Below are 17266 nucleotides of genomic sequence, written 5' to 3' on the forward strand. Positions count from 1 at the left end.
TGTGTTTTTCTATGTGGTGATGTTACACTAGTGTGTCAGATAAGGGGGAGGTTGGCACATATTAAAATGTCAAAATCCGCTACATTTTTTGGCACTTGTACTAAGTTTGGAACATGGTGTTCAGTGGTTGTCGTGTGTTGGTGTGGTTGATAATTATATCTTGTTTGTCGTTTTTAAATATAGATTAAGCCGTTGGTTTTCCTGTTTGAATAGTTTGACAATTGTCATTTTTTTGGGCCCTTTATAGATTGCTGTTTAGTGTCAATCAAGGCTCCGTGTTGCTGACCGTACTTTGATTTGTAAAAAGTAAAATCACAAAAATACTGAACTCAGAGGAAAATCCAATCGAAAAGTCCATAATCACATGGCAAAATCAAATGACATAACACATCAAAAACGAATAGTTAAGAAGTTCCTGACTTGGTACAGGCATTTTCAAATGTAGAAAATGGCGAATTAAACCTGGTTTTATAGCGCTAAAACTCTCACTTTATCGACAGTCTCATCAATTTCCTTTATATTTACAATGATGCGTGAACTAAACAGACATAATGAATAATATAGTAAAAATATGGGTACACAGACAAAATTTTCTCACATGAATTTCACATGAATCTCATATGAAATTCACATGAAAAATTTCACGTGAGATTCACCTCAATTGAGCTTATACATGAAACTCACGTGAAAATGTGCATGTGAATTTCACATGAATTGAGATTCACATGAAACTGATGTGAAATTTTTCACATGAATTTCACGTAAAATCTACAACAAAAAAATGATATTTTTATAATTTTGATTAAATTTGAAAATCTAGATGTTATTTGAAATGCTCTATTTTGAAAATTCATGTGAATTTCACATGAAAATTATTTACGTGATTTTCATGTGAAATTCACATGAGTTTCACATGAGATTCACGTGAAACTCACAAAAACTGATTTCATGTGAGTTTCACGTATAAGCTCGTTTGAGGTGAAATTCACGCGAATTTCACGTGAGATTCACATGAATTTAAATTCACGTGAAATTGATGTGAGTGAAATTTTCCTGTGTACAGCAGTCGTCATCGTGTAACAATTTTAACAGGAACAATTCAACAGAACTATCTACAAATAAATTCATTGATTCGCGTGTGTGAGGTTATAATTTGGTTAATTTTTAAATTGTGACTTGAATGAAAGTTGTCTCATATAGGCACTCATACCACCTATATCTTCTATGTTACTTTCTTTTACATTTGTTCAAAGAAGTTGCAGGGATCAATCGTCTTTTCACACTTTATTAGAATAATAACATGTGTTGTAACTCCCTCTTGTACTCTCAATCTTAAATCACCATCTCTTTCAATACCAACGTTATTGTCTTAACTATCATGTCATGAAGGGTCATTTCATAATGTATTGCTTTGGCATGAATTATTCAACTAAGTAGTGTTCAAACAGTCGTATCGTATTATGTATTTTGTAGCAATGCCATACTTATTCATCACAGTTTGCTATAATGTTGTACTGTTACAGCACTGTTCAAGGTTAAATGTAGGGTTTGGCTCCAACAAACATGTTTAACAGGAAAATTCTATATGCATGATATGTGTATGTTCCAATTCAGGACGCTGTGATTCAGTGTTTTTCATTTGTCACTGTATATCCTACGTTCCTCATTTATTGTTTTTTACATTTTTCAGGTCGTTAGTTTTCTCGTTTAAACAGTTTTACATAATTTCGGGGGCTGTTATTGTTAACTGTGTGATATGGGTTTCGTTCTTTGTTCAAGGCCGTACGGTTGAGTATAATTGTTAACTACTACATTGTTCTACAACGTTTGGTCTCCAATGAAAAGTTGTCGTATTAAACCATATTATTTTATTTTCATATAAAAAAGGAACTTATTATTTTTCAACTTAGTAAAAATCTACAAAATTGTAAAAAAAAGAAAGCAGTTTCTTGTTATTTTGTTTTCCATAATGTCAGTATGTAATACAAAACGTATTGATTAAACGACATTTCAAGTTAAACTTTTGTCAGCTGAAAACCATGATATGAAGTTTTGGTAAATTTTATAGTTGTTTTCGGTGTATTTGAGTTTTATCGAACTCTTACTAAATCGAAAAATAAAAATATGCACATTAGAAAAAAAAACCAATAAACAAGCATAGAAAACTAAAACACTGTCGGAGAATGATAATTAGATAGATTAAAAAAATGCAGCAGTATATCAATCTGATACACACACTGATATACCTGTTTCAATCATGCATATTCATGTGTTCTCTCTTCGGTGAATCAACATGCTATTAGTTGGTTTAAAGATCAGAACAATTTACTGTACATTTGAGATAAAAAAAAAAAAATGACCACATCATATATGTCATATGATACTCTTCTAATACTATTTTCTTGGTAAAAGAATAGTTTACAACATATTCAAGAGTATTTGTCATAGAGTTAAATAGTAAAACTAAACCGATGAAGGCAACATTTTTAAATATATTGGTTTAATAATAAGTCAATTATTAAAAAATAAATAGCGAAAAATTGATAATTGAACAAAAATGTGGATTTCAATAATGCTATAGAAAGTTATCATTTGAATGGTATTTGGCATTGGCCACTCATAATCTTATGATGAGTTCAGATGTATATCAGGAAAGAGATTCAACATATTATGGTCAAGTAAGGGTTCATACTTTTATTGTTGGTCCATTTGCTTGTGTGCTAATGATATTTGTGAGATTGAAGGATACACCAAACAAACTTACTTCAGTAGAAATATTTCCATCACAAACAAAGTTTGTGTACACTGCTACATGGAAAATCTTTTTACATATCATATGCCCTTTAGATGTGATGGCAATTTCTCCTATGTTTATGCCATTTTTGTAATTTTCTTTACATTCATCTTGAACAGATTTGCCAGCTTTCTCCACAAGTTTTTGAGATACAATTCCATTCCTCAAATTGAGTGAAACACCCACAGAATTTATTAAGACATCGACCTTAAAAACAAACATGTAAATATATAGATTAACCACACTTTGTCTAAAAAGGTAAATATTATAGTACAAATAACGACAGGCGAAAGAAACGAACGGAATTCGAAAAGTAAGAATTCGAAAACGCAAAAAATGACAAAAAGACAATTAACAGTACAGTACACAAAATATAACATAAAAAACTAAAGGCTGAGCAACATATACCTGTAGGGTGATTTAAGTTCTCTGGATCAGGCTCATCGTGTAGAACCTACCATGTATATTGATTATGTAATCCAAATCTGGTGATAAGTCTTATAGAGTGGGTAAAATTTTGAAAAAAAGAAATAGGACGGGATTGTATTCACAAAAATAGGCACATATCGGTCGTCATCTGTGAAACAAATAATCCATACAACTGGAGATGGCATCTGTAAAAAAAATTAATGAATGATTTTTACCATTCAGAACAAGGCTTAAAAAAAGATAGAAACGAGAGGAAGAACCGCTTTTTTTTTATCCTGTAATGAGTCATGTAGTATATATTTTGAAATAAAGTATTGTTGTTTTCTTAGAAAAGATATATTTTAGGTTAAAACCATCAAAGTTGAAGCTGATCACGTAAAAAGTTTAGGCAAACTTTGTTTACTTTACTGATGCCATAAATCAAATTCAAAGGCAATGCATTGACAAGATCGTTAACAGAGCAATACATTATCAGTGACCGTCATATTACAAATACAAACAGTTTAAGGATATCTCACAGTTAAACTTATTACAATTACTCTTAAGTGGTCACATTGTTAAGCAAATGGTACTTATAGAGTATCGTTGGTCATCTGAAGGAGATTGACTTTCTCGCTTGAGCCGGTACGTCGAAAGTGAGACAATCAATCGAATTGATATGACCAATCATAATCTGTTTAATATCCCTATTTTACCTATGTCGACGTTGTTAATTTCATTGACAAGGGAACTTATGCCCTAAATCTAACGTAACTCTACTGTGACGAGAAAGGAAAATATCATTCAGTAAGATCAAAGAAATATTTCTTACAATTGCGATAAAATAAAATACTATTATACACGATACAAAAAAAAATCAAGCAATATCTCACCATAGCATCATAGTCAAGTATAGATCCTTGTTCTACCAATACTTCAATTGATTTTTCTCCCTCTGCAATACAAAAATAAAAAGTTGGCACATCATATATTTGATAAACGATATTTACTTTATAAAAAACCCGGCACAATTCTAATGTGAAGATAACATATGAAAATATCTTGCAGTTAGACCTTTTAGTGATTTTCTCCATATAGAAATGTTAACAACGATTTCCTCTTAAAGCATCCTACCCATTGTTAGTTGTGACATGTACTGTCCTTGCCTTTGTCATTACCTCTCAAACAGCATGTAATCTTACACAGACTGCACCACGCAACATGTTAGTTTTGTTTTTATACCTGTTATGTCTCTTTGCAGTTTACTTAAATTCATGTTCAATGAGAAAGCAGTATAGTAGGCTTTATTATTTAAGAATTAATTTAATCAATGATAAATGTTCACCTTGATATTCTAAATGCTCAGTTTTTATAGGAACCAAATACTTGTCCATATTCAATTTCCTTCGTATGTAGTCTTCAAGACTATCAAACTCGTCCACTGCATCAAAGCAATAAACCACAACTGGACTCTTCAGTTTAGATTTAGATTTCAACAAACAAGTCAGTAACTTGAATGCAAACATTTTCCATTCTGGGTTTTTGTTGTTCTTCAGTGATATTCCTAAACTTCTAAATCCGTTTGTTACTAAAGTGTGAATAACCTGTGTTGCAACGTTCTGTTCCCTGAAATCAGAGTGAGTCTTTATATTCAAATCCTCAAAAACAGTCAAAAGTAAACAGTGGCAGTTAAAGTTTTCTGGATTATATATTCGTACCACATCATATTTTTGGAGCTCTTCCTCCAGCTCTTCCTTGTTAAGACCTAAAATTAGACCATAGAAATATTATTTTACAGCTGACAGTACAAAAATTTAGGCAAAAAAAATAAACATTTGTCTTTTCATTACAAATTCTATTCCTTACACTATTAGTTATTACTATATGATATGGTACAAAAATGTACCCAAAAAAATATGAAATGTTTTTCACTATCTATAATATAATAAAATAAACAATACACATGACAAACGTGTTTACAAGTAACCAATAAACCAGGTAGGAGAACAGTCAGTCCATGTATGACCTGATTTATATGGTACTTAATCCAAGGAACAGTCAAATAAACTGATTCCTATTGGGAAATATTCAATCCAAGTAACTACATTTTCATTTCATATGTGCATACACACCTTTTGACTTCGTTTTAATTTCATTTTAAGTTTTAATTTCATTTTAAGTTGTAATTTCATAATGTGTATCCGGCATCTATCTTATTCATGTCAAAGAGTGAATATATGACAGACTTCAAAGCGAAAAGGGGTCACCAAAATGTGGTTTTCATACTTCAGTATGATGAATACATGCCCATTTATCGTCCAGTTGCCAATTACGTGTATTTTCGGGACGAGAACAAAAGACTGCGATTTAAGTAAAAACCCTGTTGTATAAAGACCGATGTCCTAATTCGCATGAATTGAAGTCATACCAAACGGATAGATTATCCTGACTTCCGCACTAAAGGCCAAAATACTACACGAAACCACCACCATAACTGATTATATAGTTCGTTCTAATGTTTCACTGTTACACCACTGGTCCAGGTTAAGGAGGGGGTTCGGGATTTAGCTAACATGTTTAGCCACGCCACTTTATATATGTATGGGCCTGTCCCATGTTAGGAAACTGTAATTAGTGGTTGTCGTTTGTTGACAAAACTATGAGTTTTATAAATTGGTATACCCTAACTACTTTATTTGCCCAAATTAGCCCAAAACTGCAGTTTGATTCCAAGGAATATTTTGACAACATCAGCCATGTTAAATAATATTCATTTTCAAACTTGATACCCAAATGCAACAAATTACATGTTGGTAGCCTGTAGCCGAGTAGCTTTAGAGACGATTAAAAAAATTCAATAATGAATTCGATATTTTAGTAATGGAACCTGATATTTATACAATGACAGTCACACTATATCCGTTTTGTATATTAACATCCTAATTGTGTTGTCATTTCTCGATAAGGGTCCATGATATATACTACTTGATGATTGCAATGTATGTGTTATTTAATTTGTTTTAAGGCATTACATGTGTTTCTGATATTTTGTTTATTTGCAGTTCTGTTGGTCATTTTTGAAATTTATCTCACTCTTGGCTTAACTAAAATAATGTCAATTTGTTATGTCTGCTTGTTGAAATAGTTTATACAAAAAAGTCAAACAAAAATACTGAGCACCAAGTCAAACAAAAATACTGAGCTCCAAGTCAGACAAAAATACTGAACTCCAAGTCAAATTCAAAAATACTGAGCTCCAAGTCAAATTCAAAAATACTGAGCTCCAAGTCAAACAAAAATACTGAGCTCCAAGTCGAATTCAAAAATACTGAGCTCCAAGTCAAACAAAAATACTGAGCTCCAAGTCAAATTCAAAAATACTGAGCTCCAAGTCAAATTAAAAAATACTGAGCTCCAAGTCAAACAAAAATACTGAGCTCCAAGTCAAACAAAAATACTGAGCTCCAAGTCAGACAAAAATACTGAACTCAAAGTCAAATTCAAAAATACTGAGCTCCAAGTCAAATTCAAGAATACTGAGCTCCAAGTCAAATGCAAAAATACTGAGCTTCAAGTCAAACAAACATACTGAGCTCCAAGTCAAATTCAAAAATACTGAGCTCCAAGTCAAATTCAAAAATACTGAGCTCCAAGTCAAACAAAAATACTGAGCTCATAGTCAAATTCAAAAATACTGAGCTTCAAGTCAAATTAAAAAATACCGAGCTCCAAGTCAAACAAAAATACTGAGCTCCAAGTCAAATTCAAAAATACTGAGCTCCAAGTCAAATTAAAAAATACTGAGCTCCAAGTCAAATTCAAAAATACTGAGCTCCAAGTCAAACAAAAATACTGAGTTCCAAGTCAAACAAAAATACTGAGCTCCAAGTCAAATTCAAAAATACTGAGCTCCAAGTCAAATTCAAAAATACTGAGCTCCAAGTCAAATTCAAAAATACTGAGCTCCAAGTTAAATTAAAAAATGCTGAGCTCGAAGTCAAATTCAAGAATACTGAGCTCCAAGTCAAATTCAAAAATACTGAGCTCCAATTCAAACAAAAATACTGAGTTCCAAGTCAAACAAAAATACTGAGCTTCAAGTCAAATTCAAAAATACTGAGCTCCAAGTTAAATTCAAAAATACTGAGCTCGAAGTCAAATTCAAAAATACTGAGCTCCAAGTCAAATTCAAAAATACTGAGCTCCAAGTCAAATTCAAAAATTCTGAGCTCCAAGTCAAATTGAAATAAGGAAAGTCCATAAAAACTAACAAATTCAAACGGAACAAGTGAAAAACAAACGTCATTATTACAGGTATGATCCGAAGATAATGGTTGGTTAAACTTGGTTTTATAGCTAGTTAAACCTCACACTTATCAGGCAGATATTTTTTTTCCAGTTCCATAATATTGAACAGTGTTATCAATGTGGCATGTATAAATACGCAGCTAGCCTAAGTTTATATTACTTAACCTTCTTCAACTTTGAAAATTAAGAACTTTACCAGTTCAAATTGAACACGGATATTAATTTGGTTTGTATGAATTCATAGCTTCTATTGAAAAAACCCAACGTTTTACCCCTGTGACAATTCAAATCAGCTCATTTCACAACTAACTAATGCATATCCATGCAGTCACAGTGAAAAATACTTAACATGCGTCAAGTTGAAAATTCTAGAGAGGTTTTTAAATTTGTATTGTTTTCAAGATTGTGAAGAAATATAAAAAAAAAATCATTTCACATTATATTGATGAAGGATATCTGCTATCCGAAATATTAATTTTCTAAATGAATTTTTCGAAAATAATTGTTATATAATTTATATACTCAGTCGATATTTTGTTAAACAAGGGAGTTTCATCAAACGTGTATAGTTATTCAGATAAAATAGTATGCTTTCAGTAATATCTGCATCTCATAGTACACATCCTTTTAAATAAATAGCCTTGTACATATATATATATATATATATATATATATATATATATATATATATATATATTATACGTGACTCTGTATTTATGTATGCCGTCAATCGAACGACAAAATTATTTTTATGTCTACCTGTGCGAATTTCAAACGCGCAATTTTACACCAGTACTGAAAACCTTCTATCCTTCACGGGTAGACTTTACATAGATAAATTAAGTCGTATAAGAAAAGCAATATGAGTATGTTAAATTTGATGTATGCCTTTTTGTGCTTCTTCCTTACATTTGTTGTTTTTATAGTGATATAAAGATGATAACACAATATTGACTGCTGTACCCCTATTTTTGACATTTTTACTCTTTGAGTATGTTTGTTTTGTTCATGCATCGTTGACAATGTAATGGCATTTGATGCGACTGTCATACAAGTGAGAGGTTTAGCTAGCTATAAAACCAGGTTCAATCCACCATTTTCTACATTAGAAAAATGCCGGTACCAAGTCAGGAATATGACAGTTGTTATCCATTCGTTTGATGTGTTTGGACTTTTGATTTTGCCTTTTGATTTTGGATTTTCCTTTATGAATTTTCCTCGGAATTTAGTATTTTTGTGTTTTGACTTTTTATATAAAAATCAAGTTAAATCAAAGTATAGTAATCATTTTATAAAATAGAAAAGCAATGCATACAAACCTCCCATCAATACTTCAGAATCAAATACTATAGGTACCAATTCTTTGTTGACAGGACAGAGAATGATATCAGCTTTAATTGAGTTCAATGTTCCACTCATAAACAAAATGTTCATAAAATCTTTGTTTGTTTTGGCAACCCAACCTTTCTTCAAAACTGTTTTGTCACATGGTTCAACTGTGATCTCACATTTTGTGTCAGTCTCCAGTTTTTTCCATTTGTCGTGGATACATTCATTAAATACAGGCTTTCCATCGGAACAAAAGGAATTTAGTTTGCTTGATTTTATCCATTGCGTAACTTTGATACAACATTTATCAGACTCATTATTTGCAAGGTTTTGGTCATTAGAGTCAGTTTCATCAGCCTGTTCTATTGTAATTTTTGCTAAGGTTGTTGAACCCTCCTTTTCCGGGTTGGGTTCATCTGAAAAATCTGTCTCAGAAGTTTGCATTCTTGATCCAGCGTAATTCTGAACTATAACAATGTGAGATTTCAATTAAGGCTGATAAATAATTTTCTCAATTAATATACATATAGAGAGAGATCTGTTAATATTCCAACGTTATGCCTTATATATCATGTTCTGTGTTACGATGGTAGATATAAACTGGCGTGAAACGGTAACACCCAGTCTCCGAAAGCTTTATTATTGTAGAGCCTAGGTGGTCAAGTGGTCTAGCAAAAAAAGGAGTCATTGCTTGAAGATGTCAGATAGTAAGAACACATCTTATGTAGATCATTCGAAAAGAAGGAATTAATTTGCCTGCGTATTGTTTGAAAATCATTAGAAAAACAGATTCCACCACCAAACCTCGTGTAATTCGATATTTATCCACTCTCAACAGTTATATTATGAACATTTAAAATGCTCGGCGAGCCTCGGGTTTTAAATTTGAAATTTAACTGTCTCGAATGGATAAATATTGTATCTCAGTCGATGCAGTCGTAGAATCTATATATATAATGTAAATAAATATAATTCTACTGTTATGAAATTCTGCTTTGCTTTTTGATCAGCGTGATAAAATTTCTCGATATATATCTCTATTTAGCGCACACTTACAGATGTACATAGATATGGCTGTTATAGTTTCTACACGGTAGTATTTTTATTTCGTAATTTAGGTTGCTCGTTTGTGTACCCGAGTAAGTAAATGTATGTGAACAGTGTGATTGAAAAAAAATATCAACTGAACATACTTTCCCAAACTGAGGGATGAATCAGGTATTGAAAAATATGAAATAATTTTACATGCAGACGGATGAAAATGAATTTTTGAGATTATTTAAAAAATTTGTATTCACTACATGATAAAAGACCTAAAAGCACTTGTGGCCTTATATTTTTAAAGATAGCAAAAACAAGTACAAGGTCATGATACACTTTAAAAATCATTTCTGAATAATTTACAGTTAAATATGCATGTAGAATTTTGGACAGTGTTAGAAAAATTGCATCAATTCTAAAAGGGCTATCATTATTTTTATCGGTCAGGAAATACTACCGCGCCACCTTTACCTCTCATTTTCATCCATTTGTATAGTAACCTTTGATCAAATACTGTCATTTTATCTGTGTGAAAATTGCAATAGTTATAACCTTACATGTTTATGTTAATGCATGATAAAATGATTTCATGCATCAGTCCTTACAAACCAGTATAAAACACTGATGAAATAACATTTCTTGAAATTTGTAAAATGATGCATACCCGTTAGTGGCAAACAACGAAGTCATACAAAGAAAAGTTTCAAGCTGTCGTGCCCTATGTAATTCATAACAATTTGGTTGGTAACTTTGTTTTTAAGTGAATAAGTCAATTATTTTTAGTGTATACCATTTTTTGTTGATCAAATTACATTCAATCGGAGCTCCCGGTTTGTATTCAAACTTGCCAACTAGTTTCTAATGATATTTAGGTTGTATTTACATACTACGCATAATTGCCAACTATTTCATTAAATTAAAGGACAATTCTGGTTTGTCGAGTATTAAACAATAAAAATAACAACTTAAATAATTGCATGTGTTCGAAGCGGTTTTCTGGGTTAACCTTTATCAGGTAGTCTCAAAGATGTCACATTGTCAGGGAATTTACTAAATGTTACTAGTCAAGAAAATATGGTAAGGATATAAGACATTTGAGACTTTAAATACTTCCTATATATATGTCTTATATACATGTATATATATAGCTTAACAAATTTAACTCTGTGTTTTGTGTAAATAACTAACTGACGGTAACACACATACATTGTTGATATATAAACTCATGTTGGTTTTTTTTGTAATCGCGTGTCTAGTGGTCCAAGTAGTTGATTCACAGCGATACTTAAACATGGAGTTGTGAGTTCGAACCGTGCTCATAGTAGTTTTAGTTCGAATTCTATCTTCATTGACAATAAATGTGAGTTTTCTAAGCTGCGAAGTATTCACGCGCACTGAAAGAGTCGTGTATCACCACTAATTGATCATCAATCATCATCGTGAATCATTATTATATTGTACTCACTACTTAGGTTCAAGTGATAAACATATATTTTCTTTATTTAATAACAAATTACTTATACAATGTATAATTAAAGAACCTGTGTGAGCGAGATCACATACCCCACATACCCCACGCCCACATTGTCACAAGATAAATAAAATAACTGTAAGAAAAGAAAATTGAATCATAATTTCCTGTCGATATGCACATTTACATGGTATGTCCTTATTATTTAAAAAGGTCTCGGAATAATTCTGTTGTGTGATTTCAGGAGTTGCAATTACAAGAACAGGGCTGACGGAGTGACGGACAGACGGACGTTGTGTGGGGTATAATTACATATCGATCAACACTGATGACAAGCATCAGTAAACTGAGCTATTTAAGTTTCATTTACATTCTTATCTGCCACATTATTTAATGGCATATATAAAAAAAAAACAATGTAAATAGAAAAAAAACATTTATATAATGCAGATTAAGCAAATGGAATGTTAAATGAAAGACTTTCGGCGCTTATTCAACAAGCTATCTCCGACTCAATCGAATATATTAATTCATCGAACACATGATAGTTGTTTTAATCTGGATTCTGAAATCTCATGTATAATATATTCTCCTTTCCGTATGGAATTCCAAAAACATTCACTTATATAAGCAAATATAATCTTAGCAGCATCTCCAGGAAACTAATCAGAACATACTTGTGGTATGGTATCATTTCATTAAACATGTAAACAAAGCCAATTTAAAACTGAAGTGTAATTACATATACAAATGACTGACGATAATATTTAGATGATTCTAGTGAAGATGAAAATTATTCTCAAATTTCATATTAAATACCTTTTCGAAACTGTTGGTCAATAAACTTGCCTATCCTCTGGTCATAAAAAAGCAGCACTGACATTGGAAAGGCTATAAAAAAACAACAGTAGCAGCTTATTGGTTGTGAGAACTGCTTTGAGATTCTATGCAATTTTTTTATATTCTCAAGTATCCATACATTGTATTCATATTGATATTTATACTTTGCTATACGAGTAGTACATGCAAAATGACAAATCTTCAAAAATCAAGTTGAAAGGTCAAAAGATCGATGAGAGCAATCTTAAAATAATTTAGCAAATTCCAATTGTTCATAACTATCTTTTTATAGGTTGAAAATGAATTTGAACTTTTTTGTCGGTAGAACCATGGCAGTACTATAGCAAAAGCCTAAAAATGTAAACCCACAGGAATGGACACCAAACCAGGAGTCATATTAACCAATGAAAGGGATATAAACCGGTGACATCGATGTCAGTGCATAAAACCTGAGTTTTAAAATAACCTTCATTACGCTGAAAAGCAACCGGGCCAATAAATAAGTTAACTTTTGTGAATTTATTAATTTATGTTAAACCAAAAGTGTAATAAGATAGATTTAATACTCACCAAGTATGATTACAATCACAATAATTGTTGTACATGGTGATCGATTTATCGTTTCTGTCAAAACATAGAAAATATGTATAATTATAGGAGAACACTAATCTCATTCAACATATTTGAAGACATTAAGTAGTTTTAGATGGTTACAGGTCCTCCAAGGCAAAGAGAAGAACATACGATCAAATAAAATATCAAAGATCAAAATATGGTGATACATGTTTAACTTTTAGTACTTGTAAACTATGTTTATTGTACAGGAGAAAATGTTTATCAACAACAATGCATACCTCGTTTTGTTATACTTCTTTGTACAATAAATGGCGGGACTGGTTCGTTTCTGCAATATAGAAATACACTATGCATCTAGCCATTACTCACAACCACCCAATGTCAAATTGTTATATCATGGTTATAAGTAAATATGGTTGCCATCATAATTAGCTGGTTGACCGTCAAAATTAATCGCTAACACAGACGATCAGTTATATGTGTAGTTTATCGTTTTAGAGACCAGGTATGTCCTTAATATGTAATAAATAAGTAATCATTAAATCCTTAATTACACGTCATCATCATATGTTAACAACGAACTGTCATTATCTTTTCAAAACCCATAGATTAAAAGACCTTTACGGTTTTCCTCGATCTATCAATGGCTTATAATAAATTCGCCTATCACAAACGGACACCAAATTTTCTAATCACCAGCAAAATTTGGCATATTTATACTGCTTCTGCGAAGCAAACATCATTATATTATACATTGTAATATAAACAAGAAATGTGGTATGATTGCGAATGAGACAACACTCCACGAGAGACCAAATGACTCAGAAATTAAAAACTATAGGTCACCGTACGGCTTTAAACAATGAGCAAAGCTCATACTGCATTTTAGTCAGCTATAAAAAACCGCGAAATGACAACCGTTAAACAATTCAAACGAGAAAAGTAACGGCCAAATTTTAGTACACAAAATGAACGAAAAACTAATATGTAACACATCAACAAAAGACAATCACTAAATTACCGGCTCCTTGGGACAGGCACTTACATACAGAATGTGGCGGGGTTAAACATGTTAGCGAGATCCTAACCCTTCTCTAACCTTGGACAGGGGTGTAACAGTACAACGTAAGAACGAACTATAAAAATCAGTTGAAAAAGACTTAACTCATCATATAGATACGAATTGACATAGTTGCTGCATTGAAGACCTGTTGATGACCTTCTGTTGTTGTCTGTTCTATGGTCGGGTTGTTGTCTCTTTGACACATTCCCCATTTTCATTCTCAAATTTATTCATCTAAAAAAAAACACAGTGAACGTGGCCGGGTACTTGTATATTCCAACAACAAAAAGACAATAAGTACTGATATCAGAGTACTCGCAGTTAGCCAAGGCGACTTTCATAACTCGCATTACATGAAGCTGATCTCTATAACTAAAGTTTAAACTTGCTCTACTACCCGATACCGCAGCTGTTCATCACTATCAAATGTTGCTTTCGATTGCTTACCTTAATGTATTTGGCAGTGGATTCTTTCCTATTGGGGGAGTTGAAATGCATGAATAATCTGAAAATATGTATATGTGTATGAGAAAAAGAAAGAGAAAGAGAGTGAGTGGCAATCAAAAAAAAATTTGTACTGATACAATTCGAAAAGAATCTTCTAAAAGTAATCAATTCTGTTGTTCATTAATGCAATTTTAAAATATTAATGGAAATATATGGCCATATATAAGTAATAAAAATCGTAACATATTTAATTATTTTTCGAATAAATAAACTATAATCACCTATTAAATGACACTGCTTTTTAAAGCAAGAACAATCTCCTTCAGCGGGTTTACAATATCTAGAAGCAGTTTGTCTAGAAATTAAGTCGTAGTTTTGTGTTAAGTCACATCTGCACGCAACATCTTGAGTAGGGCTTCCTTTATCATGTAATATTTGACCTTCTTCATTACATTTTGATTTGGAAAATATACACGCACTACTAATATTTGTTAAAAACTTTATTTGGCTTGGTTGGTATCGTTCTACAGAACATGGTCCCGCGTCCAAATTACCTCGCAAGATTATCTTCATGCCTTCAAATGATAAAAGAACCATATTTATACTCAGAATGAGCTAAGCGTATGGAAGGACCTGCTTATAATCTATCAATTTCCCTTAAACTGGTCATACATTTAACCAATAAATTACTTTAATTTTTCTATGTTGAATTTTGTCTTTCCTTCACTGTGTTATCTTACACGAGAGTTCTTAAATCGTAAATTTGTTTTAAATATTGTTGGGTGTATATTTTTTTCTTGGTTCCGATGTTCTTTTGTGCAGTTTGTCCAAAGAAACACATATGCACCCAGAAAATAAACTAACCAGGAGACCATACTTTACATATGGCAAGGTTAAACGTATAAAAGGTTTTGATTTCTCGAACTTATGCATCAATAAATCTGTGAAGTATAATGTATGTTTTTTAAATAATTGAATTAATAGTATGTACAGGCTGTATCTGTTTTCAGATTACTACATCTTCAAATAAATTTGTACAATATATTCAATTGTGCTTCTAAGAATATTCTTTAATTCTACGGATGAATTTAATTTTAGGCTTTTATATACATCTTGATACCTCTGATTTTATCAAAACTTGATATCAAATTAAAATCAGCAATCAAATGCACTAGTTAAACAAAATGTGTATACTATCAAACATTCATTTTAAAACTGGCTTGAATTTCGATATTTTACATTGAAGAAAGATGTTCTACAAAGAAAAATACTTGAGAATTAAACAAGCCTCCCCTTTCAAATTCAGCTACTGAACAACCTTCGGTATATCCTTTAATATGTTCATTTTGAATGCAGGAATACTTTGATGGATCTGATGGACAGAATGATCTGGCTCTCAAAGACCATTGTGAATGATTTGGACATTTCAGTTTGAAAGAACTACACATTCCAAAAACCTTTGAAAAAAATGTAGTTTAAATTAGTGTATATTAATATACTATTTCATCCTATTATTCAGATTAGGAAAAAAATGAATGCGATCAAATAAATGAACAAGGGTAATGATTTATAAAAAACAAAAACTAACGAAGAAGTAAAGATAATGTATAATATACGAACTTTATGACGACCACTAGACTACAGCATGAACGAACAGTATTCTCAAGAATGTGTGGAAAGGCTAAATGTATTGCACAGAATATAATTGACAAATACTTGTATCGAAAAGAATATAATTTTATGTTTATATTTCCTCACGATCAATAAAGAAGACATACATTTTGAAACAAATTCATTCAAAGCTGATATATTTATTTATTATTACTGTAACTTAAAAATGTATTATTCTGATTAATTTACACTGTTTTAAGTAATGTACGAAACGAGTAAATGTGGATTAAGATGCTATTGTTGAGTGACATTAAAAACATATTTTCAAATTTAATGCACTCACCTAGCAAACGGATAGATACGGTATCTTTTTTTTACCACCACTTGTTGTTTCTCCTTAATGAAATTTATTTTATGACAAATAATTTGCTATAGAATTAAATAACAATAGACTTACACAGATAAATAATACTTTATGCAACATCACAAAGTCTTTCAGATTGTCCAGCTGAAATTACAAATTGTATGACAGTTAGGCAATACAAACGATTTTGTGAATGTAGTGTATGTTTCAAAATATGTTTATGTTTGTCAACTTCGGTTCTGTCAAGTCACCGTCTATTTAATGCGGTACAACTTGCATGGATAGGACTATTGTTCAACTATTTAGGGAAATTATCCCCGTTCTATTCAAGTTCATAATTCATATACGTGTGAAATCATAAGAGGAACTAAAGAAGGACGTTTAACAGCCAATAACAAAACTGACGAAAAGGATAATACGATTCAACCCTATCATATATGAAAACGTGTGTCTGGTCAAATTTGTTTTATACCACATTATTATTGGTATTTTTCAAACAGTATTGATGAAAATATATAAAAAGCTGGATACGTATATCAAAGGAAAACAATTTATTAAATATTTCCAGATTTTGATTATATTTTATTTGATTTTATGCAACGTTTATGTCAAGGTGAAACCTGTAATTTTGTAATTAACAGGTTGTTTACTTCCATGTGAAGGGGTTCTAGTAATGGTAGTTTGGTAGGCAATGTAAGCTACTAACGCACGAACCAGAACCAATACAAGACCACCGAAGAACGACAGTTTGAACGTCGATCATAAAAACTACTAGATTAAAGCGTCTGTATACGTGTTTGCTTTTGTGGTGATTTTGTGTGAGAGTGTGTTATTTTTCATGTATACATGTATGTGTTTTCTAACATTATCAATGTTTTACCCATATTTTTCAGTGTTTATCTTAAAAGGACTCATTTGATTTGTTTAATTATACAGTTCAATGTTTAAAATATAAAATTAAAATTTATAGGAATGTACAACATTTGTACTAATGCAGCAACCTAATAATTATTT

General features: G+C 31.4%; 1 protein-coding gene across 1 annotated transcript in view; it reads right to left on the bottom strand.

The window, feature by feature from the left end:
* Positions 1-17266, bottom strand: part of LOC143056013 (uncharacterized) — a 31748-nt gene that overhangs the window by 13381 nt on the left and 1101 nt on the right. Inside the window, exons 2-12 of the mRNA XM_076229085.1 lie at positions 16346-16396; positions 15566-15734; positions 14559-14852; positions 14278-14335; positions 13046-13095; positions 12762-12815; positions 12171-12242; positions 8830-9306; positions 4548-4967; positions 4096-4157; positions 2765-3001 (exon numbers count right to left, since the gene is read on the bottom strand). Coding sequence (XP_076085200.1) covers positions 2765-3001; positions 4096-4157; positions 4548-4967; positions 8830-9306; positions 12171-12242; positions 12762-12815; positions 13046-13095; positions 14278-14335; positions 14559-14852; positions 15566-15734; positions 16346-16372 — 1920 coding nt within the window. The 5' untranslated portion in view covers positions 16373-16396. The remainder of the gene's footprint in view (positions 1-2764; positions 3002-4095; positions 4158-4547; positions 4968-8829; positions 9307-12170; positions 12243-12761; positions 12816-13045; positions 13096-14277; positions 14336-14558; positions 14853-15565; positions 15735-16345; positions 16397-17266) is intronic.

Source organism: Mytilus galloprovincialis, chromosome 13, assembly GCF_965363235.1.
Source record: "Mytilus galloprovincialis chromosome 13, xbMytGall1.hap1.1, whole genome shotgun sequence".
In the NCBI taxonomy this organism is placed as follows: domain Eukaryota; kingdom Metazoa; phylum Mollusca; class Bivalvia; order Mytilida; family Mytilidae; genus Mytilus; species Mytilus galloprovincialis.